This window comes from Schistocerca americana, chromosome 2, assembly GCF_021461395.2.
Source record: "Schistocerca americana isolate TAMUIC-IGC-003095 chromosome 2, iqSchAmer2.1, whole genome shotgun sequence".
Lineage (NCBI taxonomy): Eukaryota > Metazoa > Arthropoda > Insecta > Orthoptera > Acrididae > Schistocerca > Schistocerca americana.
In genome coordinates, this window is record NC_060120.1 from 174,605,674 (window position 1) to 174,624,838 (window position 19,165).

The window sequence follows — 19,165 nt, forward strand, 5'->3', positions numbered from 1 at the left end:
CTAGTTTGGATTCCATTGATGCCTCTTCTCTGAAAATGAGTAGTATGTTGTGTTAGATAACAACTAATTACTTCTTATTCATTCCACCGGCTTAAGTGGACAAGCCTCTTAGTAAAATGAGTTGTCATTATTATTAAGCGACTAGGCAACTTCTTTGAGGAGCTCGTCCGCATTCTAGCAGTGAGATGACACACCCACTCAATCCAACAGTCCCATTATAGATATTGCTACCATAATAGAAAAATCGAAAAAAATTAAGCATGATACTCCAACGAGAATTGAAATCTGCATTACACCCATAAATGTTTTCTATGAAAAGTGAGTACTGGGAGTTATTTAATTGCAGTTTACTCAAATAATTTAATAGTAAACGTTTTAATGAATTCTGTTTCCAGTTCGTGGTAGAACTACTTCATATTTAAAGGTGAAGAGAAATTTATTGTAGACCAGTTTTCAGCTTATTAGATCATCATCAGGTCATAACAGACTAGTGTCCCAAAAAACACTAGTGTGCAAAAAACCAAAGCCAATGTTTGTACTTAAATTAGTCTCCATTACGTTGGTATAATTTAAATTGTAATTCATCCACTATTATTAGAAAATGCACTAATTATCGTAATATATTTCATACATAAGACGAGTGATGATTACTCGATTTGACATATTCTGACTAATGTCATGACCAGTGAGTCTGTATGTTAGTAAAAACTTTCGTTTCCAAGGTTTTGTACCTTGCACGCTAGTGTCTTCGGTGAATGTTAGTCAGTAGCTACCTGGTAAAGGTGCAATGACTTGAAAATCAGTTGTAAGAAATAAATAGTGGACCAAAACTCAATTCGTTCGTCTTTCTCCCTTTAATAAACATCAACATACTCTTAATCAGTTTCTGAGGTTCATTTTCGATTTATGTGCAACATTCACACAGCTGAAACCCTACATTAGCTTAAAGTTGATCACATGTTTATACCAGCTTTACCTACTACTAATCATGTGTAGTTGTGGAACCCTCCTCAAATACAGAACGCACGTTTCAAATATTTGTTTAACGGTTTTTTAGACAAATCGACTGCAATACTATTGAGGAAAAATAAAGCGAGAGACGTAACGAATAAAATAAGATAGAAACAAAGAGATATTAGCAACACACAAAAGAGAGATGGAAAATAGAAGGTGCATAATTCCATTTTGGGAAAATATATGAGAGAATTAGATTTAAATTAATTTATAATGTCAGGTTGTGTTTTGTGATTGATTGAATTGTGGGTCGTTTTATGCTTGTACGACAAGTTATGCACTTAAGAAAACCAAGAACGAAGCCACTGTTTAATCTCATTACAAACAGTTTTAGATCAATTGATTGATGTTTTAGTTGTGACACAGATATGTGCAGGTGCTCCCGTTACCGAAGTTCTATTTATCCCTCTTTATTTCATATTTAAAGCTCTCACAAAATAAAATAACGTTTGCTGGTGTTGACTTATATGACAGAATAAAATCGTGTGCGGGACCAATACTCGAAGTCGTATCTTTGGCTTTTCCAAAGCGAAAGAACTCAGCCATTCAAGAACGAATTATTGGACAGTTTTGAGAACCGTAGTAACTGAAAATCTTACTGTAGCTTAGCATTCCTGTCAGCGCCAAATTTACTCGGATAAGCAATTATTGAAGGTATCTTTCGATTTCTTAAAAAAATTGCCACTTCTGTAATTTACTCAATTCGAGATAGACTCAGATAGTTACCCTCCCTCTCGTCTGTCTATCGTCATCTCCTTCTCTCTCACGCACACTCTTCTCTCTCTCTCTCTCTCTCTCTCTCTCTCCTCTCAGGGCAAGCTGGGTCCAACTTGGAGTGACCACTACTCAACACTGACATGTTTACTTTGTTGGCAGACATCCGAGCAAAGTGTGCCTGGCCTGCTGAAGCCACCCAACACCAAGTTCAGCGGCAACGGCGCCAGCGGTCCCGGCGGCAGCAGCTACAACAACCACGGCAACAACCACAACAACAACAACGGCCACCAGCTGCATCAGGGCCGGCGCGTCAGCTTGGTGGCCATCGTCAGCTCCCGGCGGGAGTCAACGGCTTCCAGGTGAGCAAAAGAGTAAACTCCAGGCAGCGATAAGCTAAGAATTCTGCTTAAGAGCACCACACTGCGTATTAATAATCACTCTCATTATTGTTATTCTCATGGCCTGTCGAGATTAGCACGCTAACCGTCTTCGCTTGGTGGATTCGTAATAACATGAATACAAATTTCGTATTGCTGTAGCTATATCAAACAGCATTTGGTATGATGTGAAGTTCAAGAATTCTATATCACCACATTCCATCAAAAGAAAATCTTTCCTCGGCTTCTTTCCACCTTTGATTTCTGCACGTTGCGCACTTTCATTTCTTATTCGTTATCGTTTTTATACTTCTGTGCTTCCACATTCGGCAACTTAACTTCCTAAAAATTACGCGTTGCAACACCTATGTAATACTTTCTCGTCTTAATCCTCTGTGAACTATTACTTGCATTCATTCCGAATGTATATGCGTTTCACTCTAGTGCTTCTATCACAGTTGGAAACACGGGTACCGAATATCTTCCCGTTAATTTCTCAAGTTTGATAGTCTTCGATTAAAATCACCTTCATATTTTTCTTTAATTTCTATTCTGCCTACATCAGTCGTTCCCAACCTGGGGATATTACCCCTGAGGGGTAAAATGAAATGTTCTCAAAGGTAAAACAAAAGGGCTCGACTGTGCCTCTGACACGAAACTACATTATTTTCAAAAGATTATCACTATCTCGTACGAGTGTAATACTGATTGCAGAAGTTGCCAATAATTACATTTTTCTCAAATAGTAGCATAACGCGTGACTTGAGGAGCGCTCTACCAAAACGACGGTTTGGTAGTTTTGTTAGAGTACTTACATGACGCAGTAAATTGTAGTGTTACCGGTGATACTGGTAGCATTGGTACGGAAAGAGACTGGGAGCTGAAGACTTCTGGTTGTTTTTGTATGTTTGTTTCACACTTAATTAGAACCGCACTTCGTTCAGTGTTATTCATTTGTGTATTTTATGTCCCTACAAAATATAAATCGCATTTTTAAGCAATAAAAATTACTCGGTCGCATAACTTCTGAGCTTTCAGGTAACCAAAGCAACTACTTTTGCTGTAAGTTTGGTTTTCATGCGCAAACATGAAAAAAGCAAGTATATTATTACTTTTGTAATTTTATACTCGATAGAACTTTCTTCGTCATGACCAAAGGCAATTGTTTCGTGTTATTAGTGATAAGAGCGAAACTATTTCATAAATAACAGAAACGTATTTCACATAAGCTCGACGAGCTATTGACGCGATTTTTGATATGTCCCTGTTTTACGTATTTTTTATTTATTCTCCTGCTCTATATTTCATATTTCATTTTATACTACAGATCCTGGCAATGTAGACTGGCAATGGCAAGGAAAGCGTTTCTGAAGAAGAGAAATTTGTTAACATCGAGTATAGATTTAAGTGTCAGGAAGTCATTTCTGAAAGTATTTGTATGGAATGTAGCCATGTACGGAAGTGAAACATGGACCATAAATAGTTTGGACAAGAAGAGAATAGAATGGGGTGCTACAGAAGAATGCTGAAGATTAGATGGGTAGATCACATAACTAATGAGGAAGTATTGAACAGGATTGGGGAGAAGAGAAGTTTGTGGCGCAACTTGATCAGAAGAAGGGATCGGTTGGTAGGACATGTTCTGAGGCATCAAGGGATCACCAATTTAGTATTGGAGGGCAGCGTGGAGGGTAAAAATCGTAGAGGGAGACCAAGAGATGAATACACTAAGCAGATTCAGAAGGATGTAGGTTGCAGTAGGTACTGGGAGATGAAAAAGCTTGCACAGGATAGAGTAGCATGGAGAGCTGCATCAAACCAGTCTCAGGACTGAAGACCACAACAACAACAACTACAGATCCCTCTGTTCTCAAATAAAACCTGAACTTAACATTGAATGTTTCAATTTTGCTATAAAGACGTTTTATTTTGAAGTAACAGACAGGAGGATAAGTATGTAGAACAAAAGTGTTCTGTAGGTTACGCGGCCCTTTACATACCCACACTCAGTTTCTAGACGGTTCACCGCTGCCGGTTTCTGGGGGAATCTAGTAAGACACAGATCACATACGCAGACAAGGCGATGGAATGAGACCACGCCCGATCGGTATGCAACACACCTAGTGTACATGTAACGCCGCTACGATCTGAAGTCACCAGGGCTGCTAGGAAAACCGCCGTAGGTATGATAGTCTACGGTAGCCTACGTAAGTTTTACAGCTCTACCAAATGGTTCAAATGGCTCTGAGCACTATGGGACTTAACTGCTGAGGTCATTAGTCCCCTAGAACTTAGAACTAGTTAAACCTAAATAACCTAAGGACATCACACACATCCATGCCCGAGGCAGGATTCGAACCTGCGACCGTAGCGGTCTCGCGGTTCCAGACTGCAGCGCCAGAACCACGCGGCCACTTCGGCCGGCACAACTCTACCCGTAACACAATGTGGTGGAGGGTAGAAACGAATGTCTGAATAAAATGTTACTTTCTATCGTATAAGCTACATACATACTTTCTACTGTGTACTATGCTTCCAAGATAGTAAAACTGAGACATAAATATGTCTTATTAAAACACATTTTTCCAAGTTGGTAGTTCTCACAATGGACCAGGAATTTGCGCCATTATTCACTTCGCAACGGATAAACGAATTTACTGACAGCATAACACAACAGTACCTAGGTAATGGTTATTACATTGCAGTAGGGCCTGTACAGTACTATTGTTATTATCATTAGCGGCTGTGGTCAGACACAAAGCATTGGCAGCCTGAAGTCTTCCCATTTCTGTCAGTTCAGAAGTAAGGAGTCCAGCAGGCAAGTGATTTACAAACAGTAATTCTAGTGTAAACGTTTTAGTTTGACTTATTTTAAATTAGGAAGCAGTGTGTGGGTGAATTAAGTGTCGCTAGGGATAGGATTGGTGCAAATGAAACATGTTAGCTTCCTTTTCTGAGAAGAAGCTGTAGGTGGCACTTGCGATGCATTGAGAGCTGCTTCATCACTCTATAAAAAAATTTTGCTAGTGATAAGTAGTACCATTAGTCTCTCTGAAGCATTGGTTCCTGGTTCTATAAAACACCTACAAGAACTAAATATCTTTTACTTTCGTAACTTTAAAAATAAAGGTGTTCACAGAAAATTCTTTTCAACACACAGTCACTATTAACACATCTGAAAACGTCTGGACACTTACTCGCTGCACCGTACTCTGACATGCACCAACACATCTCTGCGTATGTGGACTGCTGCCAGCGCCACAGTGCGACGACCGCAGGTCAAATGCACCGCATGGTCATACCCCGAGGTGATTTAAACCAGCAAACTCCCCACCAGAGCGTTGTTTCACCATGTATCAGCATTATCCTTAATTTATGAGCATGAGTGTAGATTAATTTTTGTTGAAAAGAAATTCATACACTGAGGTGACAGAAGTCGCGAGATACCTTGTAACAACGGACCTCCTTTTGCCTGGCTCAGTGCAGCAACTCGACGTGGCATGGAGTCAACAAGTCCCCTGCAGATATATTGATCCATGCTGCCTCTATAACCTTCCAAAACTGCGAAAGTGTTGCTGCAGAATTTTCTGCACGAATTGACCTCTCCATTATGTCCCATAAATGTTTGTTGGGATTCAATCAGGCGATCTCGGTGGCCAAATCATTTTCTCCAATTATCCAGAATGTTCTTCAAACCAACTGCGAGCAATTGTGGCCCAGTGACACGACGCATTGCTAGCCACAAAAATTCCATCGTTGTTTGGGAACATGAAGTCCATGAATGGCTGCAAATTCTCCAAGTAGATGAACATAACCATTTACAGTCAAAGATTGCCTCAGTTGTCCAGAGGACTCAATCCAGTCCATGTAAACACGGCCCACACCATTATGGACCTATCACCAGCTTGCGCAGTGCCTTGTTGACAACTTGGGTCCATGCCTTCGTCGGGTATGCGCCACACTCGAATCCTACAATCAGCCCTTACTAACTGAAATCGGGACTCAAATGACCAGGCCACGGTTTTCCAGTCACGTAGGGTCCAACTGATACGGTCACGAGCCCAGGAGAGGTGCTGCAGGCGATGTCGTGGTGTTAACAAAGGAACTTTTGTCTGTCGTCTGCTGCCATAACACATTAACCCCAAATTTCGCCACACTGTCCTAACGGATACCTTCGTCGCGCGCCACAGATTGATTTCTGCGGTTATTTTACATAGTGTTGCGTGTCTGTTACCACTGACAACTTTACGCAAACGATGCTGCTCGCGGTCGTTAAGTGAAGGCCATCTGCCACAGCGTTGTCTGTGGTGAGAGGTAAGGCCTGAAACTTGGTATTCTCGACACACTCTTGACAGTGTGAATCTCGGAATATTAAATACCTTAAAGATTTCCGAAATGGAATGTCCCATGCATCTAGCTGCAACTAACATTCCGCGTTGAAAGTCTGTTAATTCCCGTCGTCCGGCCATAAACACGGTAAAAACCTTTCCACATGAGTCATCTGAGTACAAATGACAGCTCCGCTTTTTTTTTTTTTAATGTTATTTTAACACCTTTACAGGAAAGGTAGGCCATCAGCAGTCTATCTGTGCCGCTCTTCGATCACAGATAACGCATACAGCATAATGAGAGACAAAAAAAAACATGGTGGATAAAAAACGGTAGTCAGCTATATTAAAATACATGTAGCCGTTCGCAGGGGCATTGTCCGAATAAAAAACGTTCAGCACTTGTACACATCAGAGAAGACAGAAATTACACACGTGAACGGTGGAGCACAAACCTAGAGACACTTAAGCACTAACACGAAGACACACACAAGCACTGGCACCGATGTCCGCCCCCGGTAGCTGATTGGTCAGCGCGACAGACTGCCAATCCTAAGGGCCCAGGTTCGATTCCCGGCTGGGTCGGAGATTTTCTCCGCTCAGGGACTGGGTGTTGTGTTGTCCTAATCGTCATCATTTCATCCTCATCGACACGCAAGTCGCCGAAGTGGCGGCAGATCGAAAGACTGGCACCAGGCGAGTGGTCAACCCGGCGGGACACCCTCGTCACATGACATTATATATTATACTGGCGACGATCTCCGGCGCAAGAAAAGATTCACTGTTCACGCACAAAGCCGGGGACCTGCCAAAGGGAAAAGTTGTGGGTAGGAGGTAGAGGGAGAGGATGTAGATGCCAGTGCCAGAGGAGAAGGGTGGCGGAGGGAAGAAGGTAGGGGGGGGGTAGGGGAAGACTGGGGGAAAGGAGGGAGGGAGGAAGAGAGGAGCGAGAGAAGGATGAGAGGGTGCCCTGGGGGAAAAACACAGGGGGAGGAAGGGGAGGATCAGAGTTGGTAGGAGGGGTAGATGGAGGGGATGAAGGCATCATCAGGGAGGGGGAGTTGGCGGAAGTCACCTTGGGCAAGGATATGGAGTGTGGAGAGATGGAGAGTGGGTGGGATGTGGAACAGCTCTGCCAATGAACTACCCTTTTATACCTTGTGTACGCCACACTACCGCCAGTTGTGTATGTGCTTATAGCTATCCCAAGACTTTTGTCACTTCAGTGTAGAGTGCTCGTTCCTGGGAGTCCGAAACGAATCCACGACGAGCTCGCTCACGAACAGTCGCCTCGCCAGCCTGACCTAACAGTTTGCTGCTTGTGCTGCAGCACCAGTGGGAGCCGCGGCTGCCCCTGGAAACTGTCCCGGCCGTCGCTGCGGAGGAGGGCGTCGCGACGCTCCTCTGACGCCGACGACGCGTCCGCCGAAGCAGACGCCGACGCCGCACCGCCCGTCCTCAACAATGGCCTCAACAACCACAACCACCTGGCCAGCCCCACGTGAGTACACAACTCACCTTGCTTGCTTACTAGTTGATTCATTGCTCATCGCGCGTCAATGCTCATCTGCACACGCTTTTTAAACGGTGGTCCTGCATGGGGTTTTCATACATCATTGCCAGTTTCAGCATTACATAATTTGTTTCTTTGAGGGGCTAGAGGCCAATAAAATATATGTTGCTTAACCCTCTCACTGCTACAGACGTGGCCTCTGCATTCCGTGCTGAGCCGACACCCCCGGGATAACAAGGCCGTCCAGCAGTGTTAGTGACGTCACACTAAGCGGCCCATAGCCGACGCAGCAGTCCACGGACACCTCCGTACAGACGCGCCTGATGCTAACGATCTTCTGTCCGTCATACAGAAAGGAGCGAACTATAATTCGAACCAAAGACCAAATTATATATATTCTTGTAAACAGCATAAAGGTTCATAACGAAATACCGATTACATATACGGGCAGGAATAAGTTTAATCGATTGAGGAACTTTGCCACTATTTTATAATTTTCAGAACACTATTTAGCTTTAAAACTCGCATACAGGTGGTGACAAATGCCAACTGACAGCAGGACTTAACATTTTCAAGCTATTACACTCAAAGTAAATTATCTTAAACACTGTCATACATAGCAAAACCCTCACAACTTTCGTTTACAATAAGGTAACAAGAGTTCGCTTTATCTCATAAAACACATGACTATTGTGAATTTACTCATTTGTTAATGGTGACAGCTCTTTTCAAGAATTTTTACAAGTGTATCCCCAGTAATAAAGAATGGAAACAAAAGATAGATATCAAATATTCTCCTTTTAACATAGACATCACTGAACACAATATTCTGTCTTGCACTGTGATACTGAGGGACTGCTCTTTCCTTTAAGAAAAGCCTGACAATTTGAAGTTCACTCTGCTATTGAAGATACACTTTTTGAAACAATATTAAAAATGTTATGAAAGGTAAGGAAATGAAAAACAACCAAGTGCATTACATGTAAGAATGTGAGCAAAAGGCTGAGGCTCTCTTTACTTGCCATTTTCAATGTCTCTACAGCTTTTACACGTAGAAATCACCAACTGAAGGTCTCATTATCGCTGTCTGTTACTAACAAAGTGCTTTTCTATTTAGAAAACCTGACAGTTTGATGTTCATTCTGGTACTGAAGATAAACACTTTTCAGAGGAGTTCTAGAACCTATTCCTGCCCGTATATGTAATCGGTATTTCGTTATGAACCTTTATGCTGTTTACAAGAATACATATAATTTGGTCTTTGGTTCGAATTATAGTTCGCTCCTTTCTGTATGACGGACAGTAGATCGTTAGCATCAGGCGCGTCTGTACGGAGGTGTCCGTGGACTGCTGCGTCGGCTATGGGCCGCTTAGTGTGACGTCACTAACACTGCTGGACGGCCTTGTTATCCCGGGGGTGTCGGCTGAGCACAGTTTTGTTTAGGCTGTACTAATCGCCAAATGCTAATACCTGTGCTGCATTCTGGCAGCTATGAAATATTTATCATCCGATTTTAAGAAAACTAATAACCGAAAAAGATTGATTCTTCCACCCCTTACAGTCTAAGATCTTCGCTCGGTATAGGGCTGAATTTTTATTCGTTACACGTAGCAGTTACTGCACTACATCAAACGAACTAAAACACTACAGTCTGCAGAGGTAAAAAATGCATTGTCTAATCTTTGCTTAGGGTTGATTTCAGCCCATTCATTTGAGTATACAAAATATAGATAATACATCTTAATTTTATTCAAAATTGAGAGCAGAATGATATCTCATTTCATTCTCCAGGTATTGATTTTTGTATCAGACAGACGGCCGCAGGAGACACGCCCACTTCCATCCCTGCAAATCGGGAACCATGTGCCCACAACAATCGTCGTATTTCATAAACGGTTCAAGATCTCGAAACGAGGTTTTTTAGCAAATGATAGCACCTAAAGAGGCATATATGTTTTTTGATAAATACTCAAAACTGTTTTATTCACCAAGATATCAAAGTAACTCGTCCGCGGCACTGAAAGATCAGCGGCTCAGGGGGCATATAGACTTCAAGAGCACTGTAGGAAAACACGCGTTTACCCGTCCACAGCACCTGGGGAACAATGGAGCAGGACGTATGTAGACGTCCACAAAAGCGAAAGCAATATGTGTTGCTAAAACTTACATCATGCAGAGCGATGCAATTATTCCCAGTGTAGACAACTAAAGGGACAAGCACAACTATACCCAAGAAGGGAAGTAGGAGTAATCCGCTGAATTACAGGCCTATATCACTAACGTCGATTTGCAGTAGGGTTTTGGAACATATACTGTATTCGAACATTATGAAGTACCTCGAAGAAAACGATTTACTGACACGTAGTCAGCAGGGATTCAGAAAATATCGTTCTTTTGAAACACAACTAGCTCTTTATACTGATGAAGTAATAAATGCTATCGACAGGGGATGTCAAATTGATTCATATTTTTAGATTTCCAGAAGACTTTCGACACCGTTCCTCACAAGCGTCTTCTAACCAAACTGCGTGCCTACGGCGTATCGCCTCAGTTGTGCGACTGGATTCGTGATTTCCTGTCAGAAAAGTCACAGTTCGTAGTAATAGAGGGAAAGTCATCGAGTAAAACAGAAGTAATATCCGGCGTTCCCCAAGGAAGTGTTATAGGCTCCCTATTGTCCCTGATCTACATTAACGACATAGGAGACAATCTGAGTAGCCCTCTTAGATTGTTTGCAGATGATGCTGTCATTTACCGTCTTGTAAAGTCATCAGATGATCAAAACGATTTGCAAAATGATTTAGATAAGATATCTGTGTGGAGTGAAAAGTAGCAATTGACCCTGAATAAGGAAAAGTGTGAAGTTATTACATGAGTACTAAAAGAAATCAGCTAAATTTCGATTACGTGATAAGTCACACAAACCTGGAGGCTGTAAATTCAACTAAATACTTAGGGATTACAATTACAAATAACCTCAATTGGGACGATCACATAGATAATATTGTGGGTTGAGCAAACCAAAGACTGCGATTCATTGGCAGAACACTTAGAAGGTGCAACAGGTCTACTAAAGAGACTGCTTACACCACGCTTGTCCGCCCTATTCTGGAGTACTGCTGTGCGGTGTGGGTTCCTTATCAGGTGGGACTGACGAATGATATTGAAAAAGTTCAAAGAAGGGCGGCTAGTATTGTATTATCGCGAAATAGGAGAGATAGTGTCACAGACATGATACGTGAATTGGAGTGGCAATCATTAAAACAAAGGCGTTTTTCGTTGCGACGGGATCTTCTCATGAAATTTCAATCACCAGTTTTCTCCTCCGATTGCGAAAACATTCTGTTGGCACCCACCTACATGGGAGAATTGATCATCACGATAAAATAAGAGAAATCAGAGCTCGCACAGAAAAATTTAAGTGCTCGTTTTTCCCGCGTGCCGTTCGCTAGTGGAATGGTAGAGGGACAGCTTGAAGGTAGTTCATTTAACCCTCTGCCAGGTACTTTATTGTGAATAGCAGAGTAATCACGTAGATGTAGATGGGGAGGATTTCCGTGACTATTTGCACCTAAACAAAACAGTACGAACAAATAAGCAACATTGTATTTTCCTTCTGCGAAAGAACGCATTTGTGAAACCCTAGGATACTTGAAAGTGCAATTATGTCTAATGAACCAAATTTTTATTTTGTGCAGTATTCATGGCGCTACGGTTCTTAGCTACAAGCAGCATAACACGCTGGTACTCAAGGACGAAAATAACTTCCGTAAGATGAAACAATACCACGTAAAAAAGCTCGACCAATCCTAGACCACTCATAGAAAGAACTGCTACAGTACAAAACATAAAGTAACTGAAAGAAATACGCGTTGAGACGAACAGATATGACACTTTTAATCAGAGACAATAATGAAATTACAATGAAATGAATACCCTTCTCTGCATACAGGCGTTGATATAAGTCAACGGGGAGAGTTGAAAATGTGTGCCCCGACCGGGACTCGAATCCGGGATCTCCTGCTTACATAACAGAACCTCTAGCCATCTTTTTTTCCATTTTATTCGTTGTTGATCGTTGCGTTTGGTCGTTGCGGACGTCACATGACATCCGTTCAAGTTCGTTGTTAATCTTTTCACTCAGTTTTTTTTTATTTTTTTTTTATTTATTTTTTATTTTTTTTTATGCTGAGCCACCGTGCCGGCATCCATCTGAGCCACCGAGAACACAGAGCATAGTTCGACTGCAGGGACTTATCTCTGGCACGCCTCCCGTGAGACCCACATTCGCAACTTATTGTCCCGCACTATATTCATAATGCCCGTGCCCATCATACTCATTACTAGGGGCTTTACTGCCGATTCCCGTAAGAGTTCGGGCACTGTTTGTGCATCCGCACAGAAGGAGATGGTCAAATGGCCGGTGAGCCTTAACTACATACCGAGCGAGGTGGCGCAGTGGTTAGCACACTGGACTCGCATTCGGGAGGACGACGGTTCAATCCCGTCTCCGGCCATCCTGATTTAGGTTTTCCGTGATTTTCCTAAATCGTTTCAGGCAAATGCCGGGATGGTTCCTTTGAAAGGCCACGGCCGATTTCCTTCCCAATCCTTCCCTAACCCGAGCTTGCGCTCCGTCTCTAATGACCTCGTTGTCGACGGGACGTTAAACACTAACCACCACCACCACCTTAACTACATATGAATGAAGTGGTATCTGTTCTTTCGGACATATAAAGACAATTATTACACTAAAGTCATAGCGATTTATGACAGTCCCTGGACATCAAAAAAGGCAGGACGTGGTTTTTAACACGGTGTGTGATCATCTCGGGCAGCAATGCACGCTCTGCAACGCGCTCCCATGCTGGTCACATGCTAGGTAAGGAATTCTTGAGGCAGGGCGATCCACTGCTCCACCAGGGCCGTTGACCACTGCTGGATGGTTGGTGGTGCATGTGGATGCGCTGCAATACATCTCTCCGACGTCTCTCACACGTGCTCAATGGATTTAAGTCGGGGAAACGGACACGCCAATTCATTCGCTGAACATCTCGTTCCAACAGCTCTTCCACATGCGCTGTTCGATGCGGTTGAGCATTACGACTCTTAAATAATAAATTCAGCGCCGAATGGACCCTAGGAAGGGCGCACATGTGGAAACAGTACAGTTCCACAAAACGTTCACCGGTGACTGTGCCGTGTTCGAAGATTTGAAGGTTAGTATGCCCATCAACAGTATGCCTCGCCATACATCACACGGACCACCAAAACGATCATATTCGGCAATGAAATCAGGACCGAATGCAGCCCTGAAATGACGCACTTGGGAACAGAGTATAGTTTCACAGTAACGTTTGGTGTGTGTACCGTGTTCAAAGATTTGGATACCAGTACGACCATGCAGCGTTACGCCTCCTCATACGATATCCCATGGACTACCAAAACGTTAATGTTCGACAATGTTTCTGATTGCATTACGTATTTCCACCTCACGCCATAGGGTTGTACGTCCAGAATCACTACTCATTCTGGATCTGCTCTCATATGAGAAGACCACACAAACCCACTCCCCGTTGACCCAGCCCCTATGCTCTTGGCACCATCGCAAACGGTGTCATTGATGCGGAGGTGCCAACGGAACAAAACGCACTGGCCATTGGGCAAAGACACAACCCCCCTGCAGTTTCTGTGCCATTGTGCAGCGTGAGGTTACGTATCTTTCAGTCCTGTTAAATGTTGTTGCAATTGCACCCACCGTTTGACTAAGGTCACTTCTTGTCTCTTGCACAATGTAGGGGTCATCTGCTGCTGCATTTGATCGTCGTCGACCACCTACTCTTCTTCGGGCAGCATGGGTTTGATTCGGAACGCTCTCCAGGCACGTGAAACAGTGCTGTGAGCAGTATCACACTCCTGGGCTACACCCATCACACTTTGTCCGTCTTCAAGTTCTCCGATAACACTGGGCAACAAAAAAAGATTTTTTTAAAAAAGTCTAGGGTTTTCCCGCTGAATTAGACTAATTTTGATGCCCTGAGTCCAAAAATGACCTTGATTTTGTTCTATCAGGTCAGGATTTTTTGCTACAGAAATTTTTAAAAATCGATTTTTCGGAAAAAATCAAATTTCTTTGTATCATCTGCTGAGAAACCCCGGAAGATTTTTTCCGTTTTCCTCAAGAAATAAAAGTCAACGTATGCAAATTCATTAAGTTTTTATTTACTCCATCAAATTAAATAAGCATATTTATCATACTATTAGTATAACAATGAGCGTTACGTGACACAAAAGTTCAGAGTTCACGGCATGAATCGGCGTTTCTTCGATTCCCGTTTGTGAGCAGCTGCTGGGTTGTCTCTCTTCAGCATCCAGCAGTAGTCCGCCATCATGACTGCGTCCCACCTCCCCTGGTACCTATCCTCCATTTGGCGCATGTCCTGGTGGAACCTTTCTCCCTGCTCGTCGCTCATCGCCCCAAGGTTTTCAGGAAACTTCTCCATGTGTGAGTACAGGAAGTTCATCTTTATACTCATCAAACACCCGAGCTTTTGAAAGGCCTCTATCATGCTGCTGATGATTCTGGCGTGGTTTGCTGCCTTCGTGTTCCCCAGGAAGTTGTTCACCACCTGCACAAACGATTTCCACGCGGCGCACTCTAACGTGTTCATGGAGTTTTCGAACTCTGTGTCCTTTATGAGCTGCCTGCGACTGCAGCAGCAGCGCGGTCCCGGACTGAAGCGCCTAGAACCGCTCGGCCACAGTGGCCGGCTGTATACTGTTAGGGAAGGGGGACCTCCAGTGTAATGTAGAACACGAACCACTTGTTGTTCCTGGTGAATCCACAGCATTGAGACGTGAAGGCTAGGTTAAAGGTAGACTGACAAATTTCCGTGGTTCGGTCGAGATTCGATCCTGCGACCTCTCGGTTTTATAGTCACGCGCTTCACCAGTAGACCACCATGGTAACATCACAAAAATAGTTTACTAAGACGTGGCATCTCCATAATGACAAGGGCCCTAACTCTATGTCATATCTTGGATTATTCGTTAGTACTGTACCGTCGTTGTCAGTTCATGCGGCCCGCCGACGGTACTTCAGTTTGTTTGATAAAACTCAATGGAACACGAGACGTTGTGACACAAATTAAATTTAAATATTATGACTACAACTTTCAGTGGAATCAGCTTCACGGTGTTACGGCTGGAGTCAGGGAAGGTAACTACTCAGCCTTGATAACTCAGTCTTCAATCATATTGGTCTTGTCATTCGCTGAAAATGTCTATCATATTGCCGTCATATACTCACAATTAATTAATCATCAGAAGATATACCACAATCACAGTTCGGGCAAAGGTAGGTTAATAAGGCTTGATTCTGCCCACATCTGGAATGGGCCCAGTTCTTACATCCTTGACATTGAAGCCATTCTTCCCTAGAACGTGAATTACAGTAAATGTCACTGAACACTAGACAATAATACTCTAAACTGTCCTCTTCACTCTCAGACCTTTCACAACTCGTTTGTAAAGCCTGTCGTTTAACAGACTTCCCCTTTCCTTTGTCTTTTCCTTTTCCATTTCCTTGTGTTGCTTTACCTTTCCCTTTTCCTTTATTTTTTTCAGTTCTTCATTGTTGATGTTCACTTTCCTTTTCTTGCTTTGCTCTTCTGCTAAGGTCTGCTTTACTGGAGTATCGGTTAAAATAGCAGATTTTCTAAGACGTCTCTTGTTTGTTCCAATCCTTAGTGGTGGAAAAGGACGTACTGCATCTGGAAAGAAAGGGACTTGATCTCCGAGTTGTTCTTCTATGACACCAGAAGATGCGGGCAGATTAACAACCCCTGATGGCCCTGTCGCATCAACGATTTGTCTTGTATCTGTACTAATGTTTACAATTTCAGATACATTAGCGTCTATGCTAGTAACAACCTCTGGTACTGCTTCCGACGTATTGGTGATGATGTCATGTGAAATGCCTAAAGCCACATCTGATACGTTTACTAAAGCTAAAGGGCGACGTGTAACATACGATGATGGAGCATAGTCGTTTTCTGTAAAAACGTTGGGTCATAAGGTCAAATGTCAGCTTTTCTGAAAGTGCTCATTACCTTCATGCACAAGGGAGCGCGTATCTAATAACTTCTGGGATCTCATATATCCACATTGTCTTGCCAGGCCTATTGCGTAGCCTATTGTCCTGAGCCTTTGCGCAATAGCTTTTGAAAGGTGCATTTACTCCAACATCCAATGGCTGTAGGTGGTGTGTACAGTGAGGTGGGAATGGAGTTCGCTTTTTCCACCACACTGATAACAGTATGAGATTGGTGATTATCGAGCAACAACAAAATTGGATGTGCAGGTGATGGTTTAGTATGTTTGTCAAAATGATCCACATATTTCACGAGCTCCGTAGCTGTCATCCATTCTGAACTGTTTCCTGCGCCGATAGGTTCCGGTGGTCCGACTTTTATAAACAAATCCTAATATTTAAACCTTGGGCAATTAAACATGGGAGGAACTGCATGACCTAATGCATTTACTGCCAGTTCGACTATAACAAATGTCCCTTGCTCAGCAGCTACTATGGTCCAACTTGCTTCATTCCCTTCTTGGCAATAATTTTCCTTGGCTTTAGCACTGTGGTTACGACTGTTTCATTTAAATTATATATTCTTGAAGATGGAAATTTATATTTATGCAACACTGTGCTCAGCTTTTTAAAAAATTCGGTAACATTGTGTTTGTTAAGTGATGTCGCCCTTTTGGCACTCGTTGACTTTGGTGTTCTTATTGGCAGGTGAGGATGTATTTTTTAAAAAACCATTCAGCCAGTCTGGACCAGCTTTTTTATTTTCGTGCCACGATGTTGGAATATTGCGAGCACTGAAATTCAGTGCACATTCGTACGCCAACTTTTTGACTTCTTCTGGCAGAAGACCAAAGAAAATTGAAGCACATTACAATAGATATTCTGCTAACTTATCTTCCTGTCCTTCATTAAAGACCAATCTTACTTTTTTGTAACCAGGCGCGGTATTTTCTACCCCAGATCTTAGCTTTTTGAAACATTTGTATAGAGTCATATGACAAATATCTAGTTCTTTGGCAACAGTTTTTATTTTCCCGCCATCGTTGAGAACTTAATCTGCTGCCTTTTTACATCAACTCCTGTGACACAGAACATCGTGTTGTTTTTCGGGTATACGTCCTCATACTACAAAAGAAAAAAATAACGATATTTATATTCCATTGGTGGTACAAATGAATTGGGGCAAGTTGTTCCGAGGTCACAACGTGCCCCCGAAAAACGGAACATCTAGCCCCAATCACACATGTTGAAATAAAAGCAAGAAATTGGTTACGTTACGAAACATAGGTAATTTACGCATTGTGTTCCAAAACAGTGGATAAATCCTTACAATAAAACATTGAAACACTAAAGGCTACTCGTTAAGATTCGTGAGATAAAAAATGCCAAATACGAAAGTATTTACTTACGTGAACCAGCGACGCATGTGCTGCCGTTCCGCTGTTCCAGGGACCACTGGCCTGTTTACGATGGCTGCCGACGCTGCGCTGTGGCGTTTCATTTCACGATGTGTTTACTTCATATTCATATCTCTTTCCCTCGCGGAGTTATTTCAGTCGGAACAATTTACCTCGGTAACTTGTAGCCGAGCTCTCCCTTACGCAAGTCGCTGTTTTTGGAAATTCAACCCCTAAGGGAGTGAAATAGGGGGTGCAACGTTTTATGAAACTATTTCATTGCGAAAGCATTTTTAAAGCCAAATCTTTGAAAATTGATGTTTGGCTTCTCGGATAGAGATGAAAATATACGTGTTTGACTGTTTTTGGAAATTCAACCCCTAAGGAGGTGAAATAGGGTCAGACTGATTCACTGACTCATCATCGCCCAACTCAAACCACTAAGGATAGAAACTTGAAATTTGGAGAGGGTGTGGAACTTATACTGCAGGTATCGTTCAGGAAGGAGTTGTTCGAAATTTCGTTCATAAGGGGGTGAAATAGGGGATGAAAGCCTTTTTGAAACAATATCTCTATTAAGGGAACTTTGAAACTAGAAGTTCGAAACATGGTATTTGGTTTCTCAGCAAGAAAATAAAAAATTGGTGATCCAGCATTTATGGAAATTCAACCACTAAGGGGGTAAAATAATGGGTAAAAGTTTTTTAGAAATAAATAATTACTAAAGAACTAGTAAAGAATTTTTATGGCTACATCTATGACAAATGATATTTGACTTCTCGGTTATAAAAAAAAGATACGTGTTTCTTTTTAATCAGCCACATAGATAATTCTGAAAACTGGTAACTGAGAATTTTTAATAGCTATAATAATACTTGTAAGATTTATAACGAAAAACGTAGAGCGTGTTCAATAAGTAACTGATGCATGAATAATTCACCTCCAATCTTATGTACTTAGGACAAATTATTTTATATTATTAGTCGAATATAGAAAGATATATTAAAAACTTATTTTTATTTAAATAATTATTTTATTACGAGAGTCACTCCAAAAGAAAAGCACACTATTTTTGTAAAAATACAGTTTTCATTCTGCATGTGTGAAAGTTTTACAGTGTGTAGATACATCCTTCCCGCTTGTTTTCAAACTTAGTTCAACTTGTTCCCGTGAGTAGCGCCGTCACAGCATGTCTTCAAGATGGCTGCTACAGTGGGAAACATCCACAAGAGGTTGAAAAAGGTGTATAGGGATGCCGCTGTCGATCGCAGTACAGTTAGTCGGTGGGCAAGCAGGTTACGTGATGGAAGGGGGCACGGAAATATTGAGGATTGTCCTCGCAGCGGCAGGCCTCGTACTGCACACACTCCAGACAATGTACAGAGAGTTAACGAATTGGTAACTGCTGACAGACACATCACAGTGAACGAATTGTCACGCTACGTTGGAATAGGGGAAGGAAGTGTTTGCAGAATACTGAAAGTGTCGGCGTTCAAAAAGGTTTGTGCCAAGTGGGTTCCCAGGATGTTGACAGTGGCTCACAATGAAACAAGAAAAACGGTATGCAGCGAACTTTTGGAACAGTACGAAAATTGTAGAGATGAATTTCTTGGAAGAATTGTGACAGTTGATGAAACATGGCTCCATCATTTTCCACCAGAGACGAAGAGGCAATCAATGGCGTTGCATCACGCAGTTTCACCCAAAAAAGAAATCAAAACCACAC

General features: G+C 42.4%; 1 protein-coding gene across 1 annotated transcript in view; it reads left to right on the plus strand.

Annotated features, from left to right (window-relative positions):
- The window catches only part of LOC124593853 (voltage-dependent T-type calcium channel subunit alpha-1H-like), a 452,274-nt gene that overhangs the window by 268,424 nt on the left and 164,685 nt on the right, over positions 1-19,165 (plus strand). Inside the window, exons 12-13 of the mRNA XM_047132201.1 lie at positions 1,891-2,090; positions 7,767-7,937. Of these exons, the coding sequence (XP_046988157.1) occupies positions 1,891-2,090; positions 7,767-7,937 (371 nt within the window). The remainder of the gene's footprint in view (positions 1-1,890; positions 2,091-7,766; positions 7,938-19,165) is intronic.